The sequence below is a fragment of the Misgurnus anguillicaudatus genome, chromosome 21, assembly GCF_027580225.2.
Source record: "Misgurnus anguillicaudatus chromosome 21, ASM2758022v2, whole genome shotgun sequence".
Taxonomy (NCBI): domain Eukaryota; kingdom Metazoa; phylum Chordata; class Actinopteri; order Cypriniformes; family Cobitidae; genus Misgurnus; species Misgurnus anguillicaudatus.
In genome coordinates, this window is record NC_073357.2 from 29118009 (window position 1) to 29133053 (window position 15045).

The following is a 15045-nucleotide window of genomic DNA, read 5'->3' on the forward strand; positions in this document are numbered from 1 at the left end:
CTAAAAGGGGCAGTATTATTTTAATTGGCCTTGCTGGCTACGTCATAAAACAGGCAAAATCTGACGACCTATTTTTTCACATGCTTGCAAAGAATGGCTTACCCAAACAAAGTTACTGGGTGGTTTTTTTTACGTTTTCTATGTAGATAGATGCACTGGGGACCTAATTATAGCACTTAAACATGGAAAGTCTGATTTTCACACTACACTCTAAAAATGGTTGAGTTATTTTTGACCCATAATGGGTAAATATTGGACAGAGCACGTGCTGGGTTAAAAATTGCCCCAATTCTGAGTTATTTTAACCCAACTGCTCTGTTATTATACCCCATGGTTGCATAACAACAACCCAACATTAGGTCATTTCTGACCCAGCATGTGTTCTGTCCAATATTTACCCATTATGGGTCAAAAATAACCCAGCTATTTTTAGAGTGTATGACCCCTTTAAGTACAGTAGGTAAACAGGTTGGACAAGTGCATCTAGATGACTGCCTCAGCATTTGTTGGGTATCTTAAACAATAACATAAGTACTACTATACAATGTAAAAAAATTATGTCAAATCAACATATTTTTCATGTTACTTTAACTTGTTTTTATAAGTTAAGTTTAATAAAAACTTAAAGTAGGTTGAATTGACTTCCAAAACCAAGTTGGTTTAACTTTATGATGCATTTTTTAGTGTTTAATGTGCATTTTGTGGAAAAAATGTGTGCAAGTTGTAGTCTCAAACCAATAGATGACCTCTTACAGACATAATGGAAAATGCTTTTTTCCTGATTTTGTTTTAACAAAAAGAACAAAATAATACAGACTATTTTTTAATCATTTATTTATTTTCCAGTTTTTTTCTCTTCCTTTCTGAACAGTGTACATATTTTTATCTATTACTGAAAATGTTCACGTGGCAATATAAAGTAGTATAAGCTCTACACATGCATGCTATTAACTTGATTCTAGACACGGTTGTGATACATTCTACAAATCAATATAACAATACAATGTCTGTATATTTATAACATTACACTGATATATACTACAAGAAAAAAACACACAAAAACACACATACATAACATGTATAAAAATGGCTTAAGTGTGTAGATAAGGACGTATTATATCCACTACAAATCAAGATATTGAAGTAGTTGGAATATCTGTGTATTATTGCAATGCACGCCTGCACCAGTTTCCTGGACAGGGATTAGCTTAAACCAGGACTAGGCCTTAGTTTAATTAAAAAATATAACTAGTAGTTGTTTTCAGTTTGGACAGCTCTTACATTTATTTTAGTCTAGGACTAGTCTAATCCCTGTCTGGCCCCTATATGCTGATGAAGAGTTGTTATTCATTCTTAAATGTATACTTATTATGTTAATAAAGTGTTAAATCACCAGTTGAATGAGTTAAAAACTGCAATACTGTAACAAATCATTTACACAGCCTGGCTACTCACTACTATAAAGATAAAAGTTTTTAAATGGCTGTTTGTCAGTGTGGAAGATCATATAACATCCATGAAACATCAGAAAGGTTCTTCATAGTGAAAAAAGGCTCTTAGGCAGTTAGGTAGGAACTGGTTTGGTGATGCACTAAATGTACTTCATATTGTCTAAAAAATATCCAATACCAATTTCATCTTGGTAGTCTATGACTAGCTTGTCATATTGCTTCATAACTTAACAAGTTAAGAAAAATGTTCATTCTATGGCATCTCTGCAAAAACCAATTTTGGCACCTTTGTTTTGCAGTGTGTGTACTGTATAAAAAGGAAAACCTTGAATCTAAATAACTGCAGTGTTATGTGTTCAAGCCTATGAAGAAAATTACAGATTTGCTTTCATGACGTGTTAACTGACTTTAACGTTACTTCTGGATAGGTACTGTAAATAATTTTCAGCCTGTGATGTATAAACAAACTGATTTCTTTGCCTTATCCTCACAAAACATAATCAATACATTCCAGGTAAACATGATTACTACATAACATAATCTTAAAATACCTAGACACGTGTATAAGGTTATATATGACTATTAAATTGCAAGAAAAAAAATCAAGGAACAAAAACACTTGACAAACAAATGTCAGCTGCTTCTGTATCAGTGATTTGTATTTTTCTATACCATGATTGTTTAAAAGGCACCCAGTCAACAGGCACTTATGGTACGATGTCTAGCATTGTAAATTTTGCAATACAAAATGACCATGAACATTCCTTTGACTGGAGCGCCAGCTGTATGTAGTTTTTGGTACTAATTAAAGTTGAGGTTCCTTCCTAAGTTACTAATTGGAAACATGCTTAAGAAAACACAGTATTGCGCTGGTTAGAGTCTCCAACTTTTTCAAAGAACATGAAATCCTATGAGAGAAAAAAAACAAAGACTGAGTCAGTGCAAATACATAGTAGATAAGACTGTTCTAGTGTATCTGATTTGTGGTACATAATATATAGAAAATGTATAAATGTATAAAGGGCATGGTGTGCCTAGAATGTGTCTGTGAAGTTTCAGCTAAAAAATACCCCACATATAATTTGTTATAGCATGTCCCAAAATGCCTATTGGTAAAATTAACCAGTCAGTGAGTGTCTGTGGGCGGGGCTTTATCAGTGTGACGTCACATTAACAAGAGAATAAAAACAGCAAGGTTGAAGTGTGCTATTAACTGAATACTTACAATAAGGAAACAGGCACCCATAAGTACAGCCTTCATCTTCACATCCATGTCTAAAGGAAACTTGATGCCAAAGTTGTCAGTGTCAGTGAAGACCTCCTTTAACAGTCCGCTCCACTGCTTACTGATTCGGCCAATAGACTTCCCACCATCCTTGCCTTTTAGCTAAATAAAGCAATAAAACCTATAGTGAAACACTTGGACAATGTTATGTTGGCACGTACTGTATCAAAGGTGTTGAGTCCTGATTCTGGACGGCCGAGTTACATCCACATTAGTCTAAATAAAGTTGAGCATGCATCTCTGTCTCTATTTTAGCCTCCTATCCACACTAACTGACTCTGCCAAGCAGACAGATGTAACAATGCAGTTTTCATGGAGATATTTGAAAACAATGTGCATTTGTTTAGTCATGATACAGTCATGTGATCCATTCAACCCAAAACAATCAGGTTGACAGCTCAAGATGTACCAGTGCCTGCTATCCACATTGAAAGCATTGTCGCACAGTAAGACAGTGAGGGTATTTAAAAGAAAAGTTCGCCCAAACATAAAATGCCATTTTTAGATGTATATGACTATGATTTTATATGAATGTTAAAATGAGTCATGTTATATTTTAAGAGTAATCCAAATGACTCCTTTGGGTAAATGTGAAGGGAAACGATATGAATGTGTGAGACGAAAATTCATATTTTGAGCTTTAGCCAATCATACCTTACCCCTTATTTACACTTACACTTTAGTATGTACACATTGTACCAGGGGTCTCCAACCTTTTTGTGAGCAAGGGTTACCACACTGGATAAAATGATCTGGAGGGCTACGTTTTTGATAGTACTTTTTTGTTTTATTTTAATTTACTTAAATTAATGTTTATGTTTTATAATTGCAGCATTGAGTTGTAATTTAACATATGTTAGGCTGTTTAAAGGGACACTTCACCGATTTGCATTAAGCTTTGTATCGTAAGAACCCCAGTCATGTTTTTGAATCGTGGTGCATCATTCCCTCAGTTTCCCCTGAGATGGGAGAAATATAGATTTCAGTGTTGCACTTCCTTAAAAATCATAATTTTGCGTCATTGAAAGAAGGAACTGCTGTATCTTTGTCGAGGGTGAAAGACTACAGACACTCATTCCTCATTTTTCCAAGGTGGGGTATACGGGTGGGACCCACTCAGGCTACAGACCTATTACAGTTAAGTGGGTGAGACTTACGAAAATATATGAACACAGATGAAAAAACAATCAGCCGCCATCTTTATGCTAAGCTAAGCTAACAGACATTGTGGAGCGAGCCAGACTTCATGTCACAATAATAGCGGAAGGTAATCGATATGACATGCAAGAGGGTGATTTCGCAAGCGTGTTCATTGCACCTTTATGAGCCACAATACAGCTTCAGCTGCGTAGAGGAGCCTGGACTGGCTTGAGCTTGGACGAACTAGTAGTGCCTGTAATCTCGCTGTGTGCTTTCTGTATAAAATTTTCGCATCAGATCAGGATATAGACATTTGTTTGGTGAATGTTCCCGGGCAAGAAGAGAGGTATTTGCGCATGTTTATTTCACAGATGTGTTTCGGCTTACGAGCACAAGCAGTGAGCCAGCGCATCTGTGGAGTATACATATTGTGCGGTGGACGCGTTTGTGTGCAGGATGCGCAAAAATAAATCAGAAACTGAATGAAGCGTGCTCCTACCCAAGTTTCGTACCATATATGGACAGCTGCGTCTTGGATACATATTTTAGAATCCTAAACTGGAAGCGACAGCCAAAGCCTGCAGGGATAAACGGATGTCTAGCGAGTGTTTTTATTTTCTATGTTATACTAACGTGGCATTTATGTACACAATAGCATATCTGAGCGGTGTTCCGATTAATGGGAGTGGCTTGCAGAGCTGTGCATTGTGGGAGTTGTAGTTTTCAAGACAAATGTGCCCTAAAGTCACGTTCTGTCTTTTCTCTGTCAAATAGGCACACAATTTATGTTACATTTCGACTACAAATATGACCCACTTTCAATAAAGATTAATGTTTCTAGCGATCAAATTTCCCTTTAATTCCCTAAATGCTAAGTTGTTTTAACCCCTTGCTGGGCCAAATATAAACATTTTCTGGGTTAATTTAACCCAACAGCAGGGCATGACATATTGACATGACCAATGAAAACTTTAGAATCAGCTGCAGGGCGGAATTTGCGCTGAACGCGGAGACTTCCGCCACTTAATATGTTTGTGTGGAAACATGTTCCGTACACAAAAGATTGCATTCGGTGCACATGTGCCGAAAGCCCTGTACCGAAACGGTCCGGTATGAATACATGTACAGCTACAACCCTATAATATAATGTATAGATATTTAGAATATTTTCCTGTATGACACGTCTGAAAGTCATGTGCTCTTAGTTAAAAAAAGTTACCTCAAAGTTCACGTCACCACAGCAGTTACAGGCCAAGCAGGGCCCCTCAAGCTTCATCAATGTCTCCTTGTTCGCTCCCTGAATTGAGAATTTTGGGTAGCACGGGTGCCAGTCCTGTTTTACATATCCTATGGTCGTTCCTGGAGGCGCCTGCACCTCGAGCTGAAGGTGAAATGTTTACATAAGTCTTAGTGACAGATTGTTCAGGAGAATAGACAGAGGTGTTTTTTAGTGAGGACTATAAGACTCCATGACCTCCCTATAATATTTATAACTCAGATTTTATTTTATTTTTTTATCTTTACATTACATTGATAATTGATATGACATGTCGTTATACCTCTTGCAGGCAGCAGGGGCACCAACAGGTGGCACAGCGGAAAGGTCGGATGAGCCGTATGACCTCTCGGTCAGAATTATCTTTGATCTTCATGTCAAAGCTGCGCAGTGCACCACAGCAGTTACGCGTGCAGCAGTCATTTTTCTCTTTGGCAGAGTAGATCTTCTGGCCGAGGCTGTTCTTGATCTCATACTGGTTATTGGTCTCAAAGCCAATGAATGCTGTCGAGGACAGAGAAAATTTGATCACATTTTCTAATTTAACTAATTCAATTTAACTTGTTTAATACCGTAAATAAGAAAGGTTCACTACATAACAAAATACTTGCACATGGTTTTAATGCTCCCATACATTTTTAGTGTTTATATGTTTATAAATATCTACACAATACTCATACTGGGAGTATCACAAAGTCCTCTATTTTACTAAATTTTTGACAAATGTAATCCTAAAAAAATGGTTGTAATCTTCTTTTGTGCTACAATGGTTATTGTTCATCAGGGTTTTCCACAAAATAAAGGTTTTTGTTGAAGTGTCTTGGTTATATTTTAAAACACACTAGTAGAATATTGATATATCCACAGCTTATATTCTCTAATTTTGATCTCTACTGTACAATATATTGTTGTTATTATTGTTTGCTTTATTAAAACCAGGTGTAATGAATAATCATCAATGATAAAACTATTTTTGCAGAATAAATGTCTAGCAGACGCTACATGTAGCCTGTGTTTACTTTACCTTTCTTTTTCTTTAATATCAGAAGATGTAGGTTACTGATATTTTTGCATGTTGCTCACTGTTGTGATCTTGCTGTAGTATCTGTGTTTGCGATTTGAGGTACTTTATTTTTTTAAGTTTCACTTTTTCTACACTTTAAAAAAAATGCTGCATTGTTTTTAACCCATGCTGGGTAAATATTGGACAGAACACACAGCTGAGTTAAAAATTAAATCTTTTCTTTTTGTGTTGAACTTAAAAACAAATAAAGTCTTACCTTCTAATAACTCCACTTTCTGGTGAATAAGGATCTGATCAATCTGAAACACACACATTATATAAATAAAATAAAAAAACCTTATATACAAGTTCAGTATAATGGTTCATTCACACGCGGCGAAAGCATTAACGCTTGACGGAAGGCTTGTCTGAAGCGTGGCCAACAGCCAATCACATTGGCCGTTACACATGCTCCGGTCTTCCATAAACGTAATTGGCTGGCTTTGCCTAGGTTATTTGCATAAGGCGATCTGATTGGCTGACACACGCATTGCCACTTTAAAAGTTGAGAAATGTTCAACTTCTGCCGTGAGCAACGGCAGTAACGCCGCGCCGACGGAGCCACAATTCAGTTTGGCAACGCATGACGCCACCCATTAAAAGTGAATGGGAAGCATCAGCCCTTACGCTCTGTGTGAATGCACCATAAGAGCGAGATCGAGGTAAGCTCACCTGAGTGAGGTACTCCAGACCAGGTGGCACTCCAGCGGGCACTGACACAGGGGCAGGTGCAGGACCTGGAGAAAGTCGTGAGAAAGATCATCAGTCAGCAATAAACATATTGCATTGCCTTTACAGTACAAAACTTTTTATAAGTGCTATGAAATCCACAAATTAGCATACTAGTTTAATAGTTTAAATGACTATCTGCCAATTTAATTTAAGCGGCACACATGAGCTAAAGTTAAAACAAATAACTACAGTGCTATCTGGAATACTCATTTCTAATTGGTCAGTTGCCATTTCAAACCAATATTTTGGTTTCATATATTACAGTAGTTCACAAATGATACCAAGGGACTGTTAAATGCATTATTCTGTTCCACGAGTATGGATTATTTTTCAATAACCCCACACCTGACCTGACAAAATCTTAAAATAACCACCAGAGCAACCGTGGTAATGGTGGTATAAGCAAAAAATTGACTCCAATCCTTTGAATTATTTGAAAATAATGCTCTGCTTCGCGTAGTACCACATTATCACAATTCAATGGCCTGTCGTAAATTATTCCTTGAATAAACCCCGGCAGATTAAAATAAAGACATATATTTTAAGAACACTAACCCTTTAGATAAATATTTTTTACTACAGTTTAGTTTAGTTTATTTATTTATTAAGCGCATTTAAAACCAGCGCTTAAAACTAAAGAGCTGTTCAAATTATATAAAACAAACCATTAAATAAAGTGGTTCTTCATACAGGACATAGTGATCGAGGGGGAAGAAGAAAATGCAGGAAAAGGATGCCTAGGAGCAGATAATGTGAAAGCCTGGTCACCTTTGGCCTTAAAACATGAACGAGAGACTAAAAGCAGTAATTGACTAGATGTTCAGAGAGATCTTAATGCAGCACATAGGCTAAGTGGACAAAAAGCTTTTAAAACTAATAGGAAAATGTGGAAATAAATGGGCAGCCAGAGAAGAGGCAACCAAAGGAGTAATGTGCTCACGTTTACTGGTGCCATTCAGTAGTCTGAATGTAGTAGTCTGGCTGCTCATTTACAAATAGTCTGGAGCAGCTCAGTGCAATCCCAGACAGAGGGAATAACAGTAGTCCACCTTTGATGTTATAATGCATAAATAATCTTTACCAAAATGTTCTTTAAAAGACTCTTGATTTTAGTAATAGACCCAACACCGGATCTAAAAAAACGCCAAGGTTTGTCATCCAGTTACACATATTGGTAAACATGGAACCTAACTGATTAACAATGCCAGTGAATGAATCTAGTGGAACAACGATTATTTTAGTTTTATCACTATTTAGCTGTAAGAAGAAAAAAGCAAACTCAAACAGCTGCTAATAATATGCACACTTTTTATTTCTCTTTACCTCCATACTGTGGAGATGGTGAACTAGCTGGACCAGGCTGATACATGACCGGCTGATCTGGAACTGAATGATACCCGACTTGGAATCCAGGTGGTGGGGCAGCCTGCCCAGGTTCTCCATAGCCTCCCATGGGATAAGGGGGCATGTACTGTCCTCCTTGCTGGGGCATAGGATATGGAGGTTGGTTTGGTGATGGATAGCCTGATAAATAAAATGCAATAAGTGAGCAATCTTTCTATAGTCAAATAATAAGCAATGTCATTAGAAGAATAAACCATATTATACTACACTCTTAAGAAAGGATGTGTTAATTTTCTGACACTTTTTGTGTTATGCTGCTTGTGTTAAAAGTAACACAAAAAGTGTTGTTTTAATAATAACAGAGATGTGTGGATTCTGGGACAATGCATTTAGTGTGTTGTCCCTAAAATAACATTGATGTGTTGTTTTTAACACATCTGTTCTAAGAGTGTCGCTGATTTTGCATACATCATAATACAGTAGCTTAAGATTGTAGCTTTAAGTCAGAGCTTTAGATACTCTGTGGTTTATTTACATAGCTATTTGTCCATTTATTATGAGTTAGCCTTTTGAACTTCAAATCAGTGTCTGATGAAATTTGTTAATCAAATGCATCAAGCTCTTCCGCAAACTATCCCACGCCATTAAAATTCCTTCACCATGCTTCATCAGGGGGATGGGATGCAGTGTATTGTGAACTAATTGTAACTCATACATAATTTTGTATTACAAAAGCTTTTTATATACATTACTGATAGTGTTAACAGTAGTTATCTCTATAGAAAAACATGGAGTGCAATTCTGGTTAAATGTTTAACACTTTCTCTATTTCACAGGCACTAGCTTTCCGAAGACTTTTTTGGAGAGCTTTTCTGGGAAAAAGTAAATCAGCATCTGTGAGATGTCACAAATCCATTCCATCCCTGGAGACTCAACTCATCAGTGTAATAGTGTACACACACTCTTTAAATATAATACATTTCTTACATTTATAAAGCACTTTTTTGTGCACTCCATTCAAAGCACTTTACATATGAGGTGAATCCTCTTATTACCACGAACATGCGGTCTTGTTGCCTTGCTGAAACTGCAATGACAGCCAGCGTTTGCGCACAAAGGCATCCCCAGAGAAGAAATAAATACAGAGAGCTTTAGTGATAATAAATTAAATATTAAAAAGCGACTAATATATTGATAGAAATGCAATCAAATGTTGTTAAAAGCTAAAGCTAAAACTCTTTGGAAGACATTTTCAATCTGAGTGCCCGACCCTGCTTGATCAATTAGGTTTTTTCATAGACACAAACACACAGCACTGTGGGATATCAAAGACAGTGAATGATGCATCTATGCTGCTTAAAAAAAAAAATCTATCAAAGGATGGTATCTCAGGATATAAGAAGTGACGTCCCTCGCGGGAAAGCTGCAGTCTTGCTCAACTTTTAAATAAATAATGCTACAACCTGAACGGATGCTCGCGATTGTGTTAGGGGCGGGGCCATGCTCTGTGGCTCCAGTGCATCATCGCGTTTTAGCCCCACCCAAATAATCATGAATACAGAAATGGACAGTATAGAGACAGAGCGCAGCGCGTCATAACCTGAAAACCACGCCCACCGGGGGGAAAACAATCCAACCGTCTCCATTGACTTTGTATTGAGAGAGGCCGCCTCCTTGTCATTTCTGGCTTATAACAAAAAACAGAATAATGCCTTAAAGCTGCTGTGTGACAATATGTACAGCTAACAAGCCAAAGAACCCAGAAATAAGTTTTTATAAGCTGTCGAGCTCAAAAAACGAGCGTTTACAGACAGAAAAGTGCATGTGCACGTGCAGAGAGCTGCGCTCTGTCCGAACTCCGAAGGCAGATCTATGCATTTCAAGGAGTTGTAGCAATACATCCCTCGTGTTTAAAATATAAATCGCGTTCCGCTGGATGGATGTTTTTAAAGGCACTTCTGAGAGGTTTATTTTCCCCTGCTTGGCAAGCCGACCGGACGTGACATGGGACGTGGCATCATCGACAATCCCATTTTTTTATTCGAAGTTCAAGGTTGTAACTTAATTTCGATCGATTTCGATTTAAAATCGAAATCGTGACACCCTTAGTCTCTATATCCTCAACCATACTGGCACATTCAGCCATAATTATATTTCCAAGACGAGACAACCAGACACAAGGGAGACATGGTCTATTCAGTACTGATAGCCATTAGGCAAAGAGAATAGTGCTTTTCTTTGGGAGCAGGCTGAAGATATTTCTGTATATTAGCACAAAGGTCATTACAAGAGACTTCTGTTGTGGGAAGAGAGTCCCAGTGATAGGTAAATCTATCTATCAGCTTATATGAAAAATAAAACAAAATAATAAAAAATCTCCCTGTTATGCATTATCATTAACATACACTGTAAAAAATACTTTGCAGCCTTAAAATTTTTTGTCAAATCAACTCAGATTTACAAGTCATGTCAACAGAGATGAGTTGTTACAACTTATAAAATATAGTTGAGAAAAGTCAACTTAATTTTATAAGTTATAACAACTCACCTGTAGTTATAACAACTCATCTCTAGTCAAGATAAATAATAGTAAGTTGAAATGACTTGTAAATCCGAGTTGATTCAACAAAAAATTTTAAGGCAGCAAAGTATTTTTTACAGTGTATGAAATGACGGATAATAATTGATGGTAGAATGCTTACATTTGAAAAAGTCTAACGCAACCTCTGGTGTGTTTGTGTGCATGTGCAAAGCTGGGTAGTAATGGATTACATGTAATCTGGATCACGTAATCAGATTCCAAAAATCAAGTGCTTGTAATTAGATTCAACTACATTTTAAAATACTCGTAATCAGACTACTGTTACTTTTTTATGGATTACATGATTACATATTATTCACACTATGGCAGTATGATGTTCACAATTTTATAAATCTCCTATTTTTTACATTTTTCATAATAAAAGACCTACCGATTATATACGTCCGTGATTATTCTGTAAAAATAGCGCTACAGATGGTACACAAACGGTTAATAAATCTCGTTCTCTGCAACAAGTCCCGCCTCCGTAACTCAAGTCGCTAATAGGATTGGCTGCCTTTGCCTTTCTTGAGTCCCACCTCTTTAACCCATGTTGCTTTCTGATTGGCTTTGTCTTTACTCGCTGTCTGGTGTAGGCTGCATTTGGAATTATGAACAAGAAATGAACACAGCGACGGAGACAAGTGAAGTCAATTAGAAGCGTGCACTTCCTGGGGGTCGAGCGTACTGCGCAGACTCAAACTGAGCTTGATGACGTAGATGTCACGTGAGCAACTTGTCTGACAATTGAAAGTCTTCTAATAGCCATGCCAAAAGACATCTGAATCACCCACCGAATCTTGCAGGGACGGCGAGCGTGAACAGGAGCAAGTTTTGGTAAGCATTCGGATTAATAATATCCCTTGACTTTATGCCTCCACGTCCACCCGAATGCCTCATATACAGTAAAAGATTGCCTACAAGCTTCTCCTCCTGTCCATATGGTAATTTCTCTACTGTTATGACAGGTTATGACGCAGTCGTAAGCCTATTTTTAAAGGGGCCATGGCACAAGACTTTTTTAAGATGTCAAATAAATCTTTGGGGTCCCCAGAGTACATATGTGAAGTTTTAGCTCAAAATACCATATAAATAATTTATTATAACATGTTAAAATTGCCACTTTGTAGGTGTGTGCAAAAATGTGCCGTTTTGGGTGTGTCCTAAAAAATGGAAATGAGCTGTTGAAATTCAAACACTGATCACAATGATGGTGGTTTGTTGCAATTAAAACCCAATTGTACTTTTCTCTGCACTAAATGGCAGTGCTTTGGTTGGATAGTGCAGATTTAGGGGCGGTATTATTATAATAAGAGCTCCTTATGACATCATAAGGAGACCCAAATTTCAACGACCTATTTTTTCATGTGCTTGTAGAGAATGGTTTACCAAAACTAAGTTAATGGGTTGATCTTTTTTCACATTTTCTAGGTTGATAGAAGCATTGGGGACCCAATCATAGCACTTAAACGTGGAAAAAGTCAGATTTTCATACCATGGCCCCTTTAAAAAACTGCTTCTACAGGGCCATAACGTAAGATACATGGTAATGGAGCCTTTTATACATTTTCGTGTTTCTTTAGAAATAATGGAGTCTTTAAATGCCTCAGATGTAAAGTTATTCGTTGTCAAAGTGACGCCAAAATGAATGGAAGTCAATGGAATGCTAACAGCAGGTGGGGGTCCGCTAAACAATGACGACGGGGAGAGCTTAAAAGAAATATGAAACCCTGCCCCCCTGATTATGAAGGGCCTAAGCTTTTCGGGATTTTAGCTAAGCATTATGATATTCATCACCTGATAAATGGCTATTTATAGTCCTGCATTATCACAGTTTAAGTTTGTTTGCACCCCCCCCCCCCAATTTTTTTTTAGCACCAGCCGCCACTGCTGCTATCACCTCACTCAAAGGATTACAAGCCCTTTTGAAACTGACTGACAGAGTCATGCTTTGGAAAAATGACTTACAAGTAAACATAAACCAGAAGTTATTGTTGGTGTGTTTTACTCACTCCCTTTCTCATAAAAGGGCTGATAGGTTCAGTATGGGAGTATTTTAAAGTTAAATGTCATCTGAGTGATCTGAGTCCTAATACATCCCCTCCCATAGTTGTCATAGTTCTTTATCTAAGATCATTAAATATGAGGTGCATATGGTCAGCTCAGCTGTATTCATAGTTTTGGGTGGTAAAAGACAAAATCTTTAGTAAAGACAAGATGACAGATCTTTGACCAGATCTGTAGTAAAACATTGGCATAATGTAACACAAGACGCTATAATTGCACATCCTGTGGAAATCAATGAAAGTGAAACAATAACACCCTGTCTTTATTTCCTGTTGAACTATAGGGAAAGTTTATATTTCACCAAAAGACACACCATTAAAACCATTTTCCATTAAAACATACAATATATCATACTGTAAATTAAATCTAATTCATATATTAATAGACTATTACTGCAGGAAATGTAGAGCATGCAATTTGTGTGAATCGTACATCTTTGTATCTGTTGCAACACATCTAAAAACACAAACATCCAATGTTTTTGTTCAAGGAAATGTAAAGAATAGCGTTACCTGGTCCAGACATGTTGAAGCAAGAATGTGTTTTTATGGCCTCCTCTCAGTCCGGAGCGAGTCACTATGTGGGCGAAGAAAATGTTAAGAGATTTTGTAAGTAGAAACAGGTTAAACAGGACCGAAAGAGATAAAGTCCAGTTTTAAATAAAAATCAGTGTACATTAAAACGCTAACGAACACGCAAAACCAACTGGAAAACGGTTTAAAACAGATCTCAATGAAATCGGTGAACAATGTGCGTGCCAAGCCACCGTAACTTGTTTAGTATGAAAACATACTGAAACGATGAAGGCGTGACGTCACACAAGTGGGTGTGGCGACGGCTATATGGATTTTAGTGTTTCATACGATAGTCAAGGACAATGTCACATTACAACGTGCAAACGTGAGAATAAATAGACGAAGACAGAAAATAAGAAATGTACAGTTTTCAACATCGTGCAATTTCAACAAGCGTGCACAAAAATGATTAAATTAATACACACATAATACAATTTTGCGATATCAAAATACATCTAAATAATACTATTTTGATGGCTGCTATTACTGGAAGGTAGTTATCTTTTAGATAAAAGGATTATTGCATATTTAGTGATTCTGGACTCAGGCACTATACAGTTCTGTAACAAATTAATTGCCAACAGATATAACACTAAATGCTGCAAATAACCATTTGATTTGCATAGCCGTAACCTATAAAAGCAACGCAAATACATAAAGAAAACTCAATTTATCTCAGATCCTCAGGCTTGAACTGCAACACAAACAAGCCTCAAGGAAGAAAAAAACACAAAGCAATTCCTTGTTGTTGATCCAACTATTAGGATATTGAAAACGAGAAAGTTTTAGATAGGCCCACCGACCTTTATACTTTCGCTTTACACTTCCGATTGTAAAGTAAATGTTAAATGTTTGAGTATACGCCCAAGCAAGAAGCGATCGTTTACTTTATAAAAATCTCCTCCCATTTTCTCTGACGCATTTGCTGTAGCCACAAGACTCCTATTAAGCAACAATGGGTTAAAAAGGGAAATGTTGAATTGCAAAACTTTTTGTAATAAACAGGAATCTGAACAATTATTTTCCATCTGTATGTAGCCCCCTGCGTATACCCTGCACTACACCACTGATTGTATACGTATTTTTGCTTTAATCTTTGGCTTCTTGAGCTGGTTCATGAGGACTGTTCCATAAAACAAGATTATGAAATAAGCCAGGCTTATTTTGTAAAGTCAGACTTATTGTCAGTCGATTCGGTTCCATTAAGCAAACTTGAAACAGTTAGAACTTAGTCCCTATGGGAACTTATGCTTGGAAACTAGCCTGGTCTGGGGCAGGCTAACTGTCAAGTCTCAGTTGTTGCTTAAAGACTTCCACTAAAACTGAAATGTAAGTGCCATGGTATTAGACTCTCTGACATTTTATTTGACTTTATAAATCACTATCAATGAACTTGTATACTAAACTAAACACAATTTGATACAATAATAATTAATACAATATAGACATGTGTTTAATTATATGGTATGTGATAGGCTTCTCAAATAGTTAAACTTATGTTAAAAATAAATTACAATCTTACCCCATTTTA

At 36.9% G+C, this 15045-nt stretch overlaps 1 protein-coding gene across 4 annotated transcripts; it reads right to left on the minus strand.

Annotated features, from left to right (window-relative positions):
- Positions 1-817: 817 nt before the first annotated feature.
- On the minus strand, positions 818-14408 carry LOC129441472 (phospholipid scramblase 2). Of its 4 annotated transcripts, none has more exons than XM_073858774.1 (9): positions 14180-14408; positions 13452-13512; positions 8271-8471; positions 6888-6952; positions 6433-6475; positions 5436-5656; positions 5096-5257; positions 2677-2838; positions 818-2359 (listed from the first exon to the last, which is right to left on the minus strand). In XM_073858774.1, exons 2-9 carry the CDS (start codon positions 13462-13464, stop codon positions 2300-2302), a joined length of 927 nt encoding a protein of 308 aa, XP_073714875.1. In that variant the 5' UTR covers positions 13465-13512; positions 14180-14408; the 3' UTR covers positions 818-2299. The 4 variants fall into 4 exon arrangements, with proteins under 4 accessions (XP_073714875.1, XP_055057117.2, XP_055057121.2 ...); XM_055201142.2 differs by lacking the exon at positions 14180-14408 and adding an exon at positions 13615-13727 and having other exon boundaries at positions 13452-13515; XM_055201146.2 differs by lacking the exon at positions 14180-14408 and adding an exon at positions 13633-13707 and having other exon boundaries at positions 13452-13515.
- Between the last annotated feature and the right edge of the window lie 637 nt (positions 14409-15045).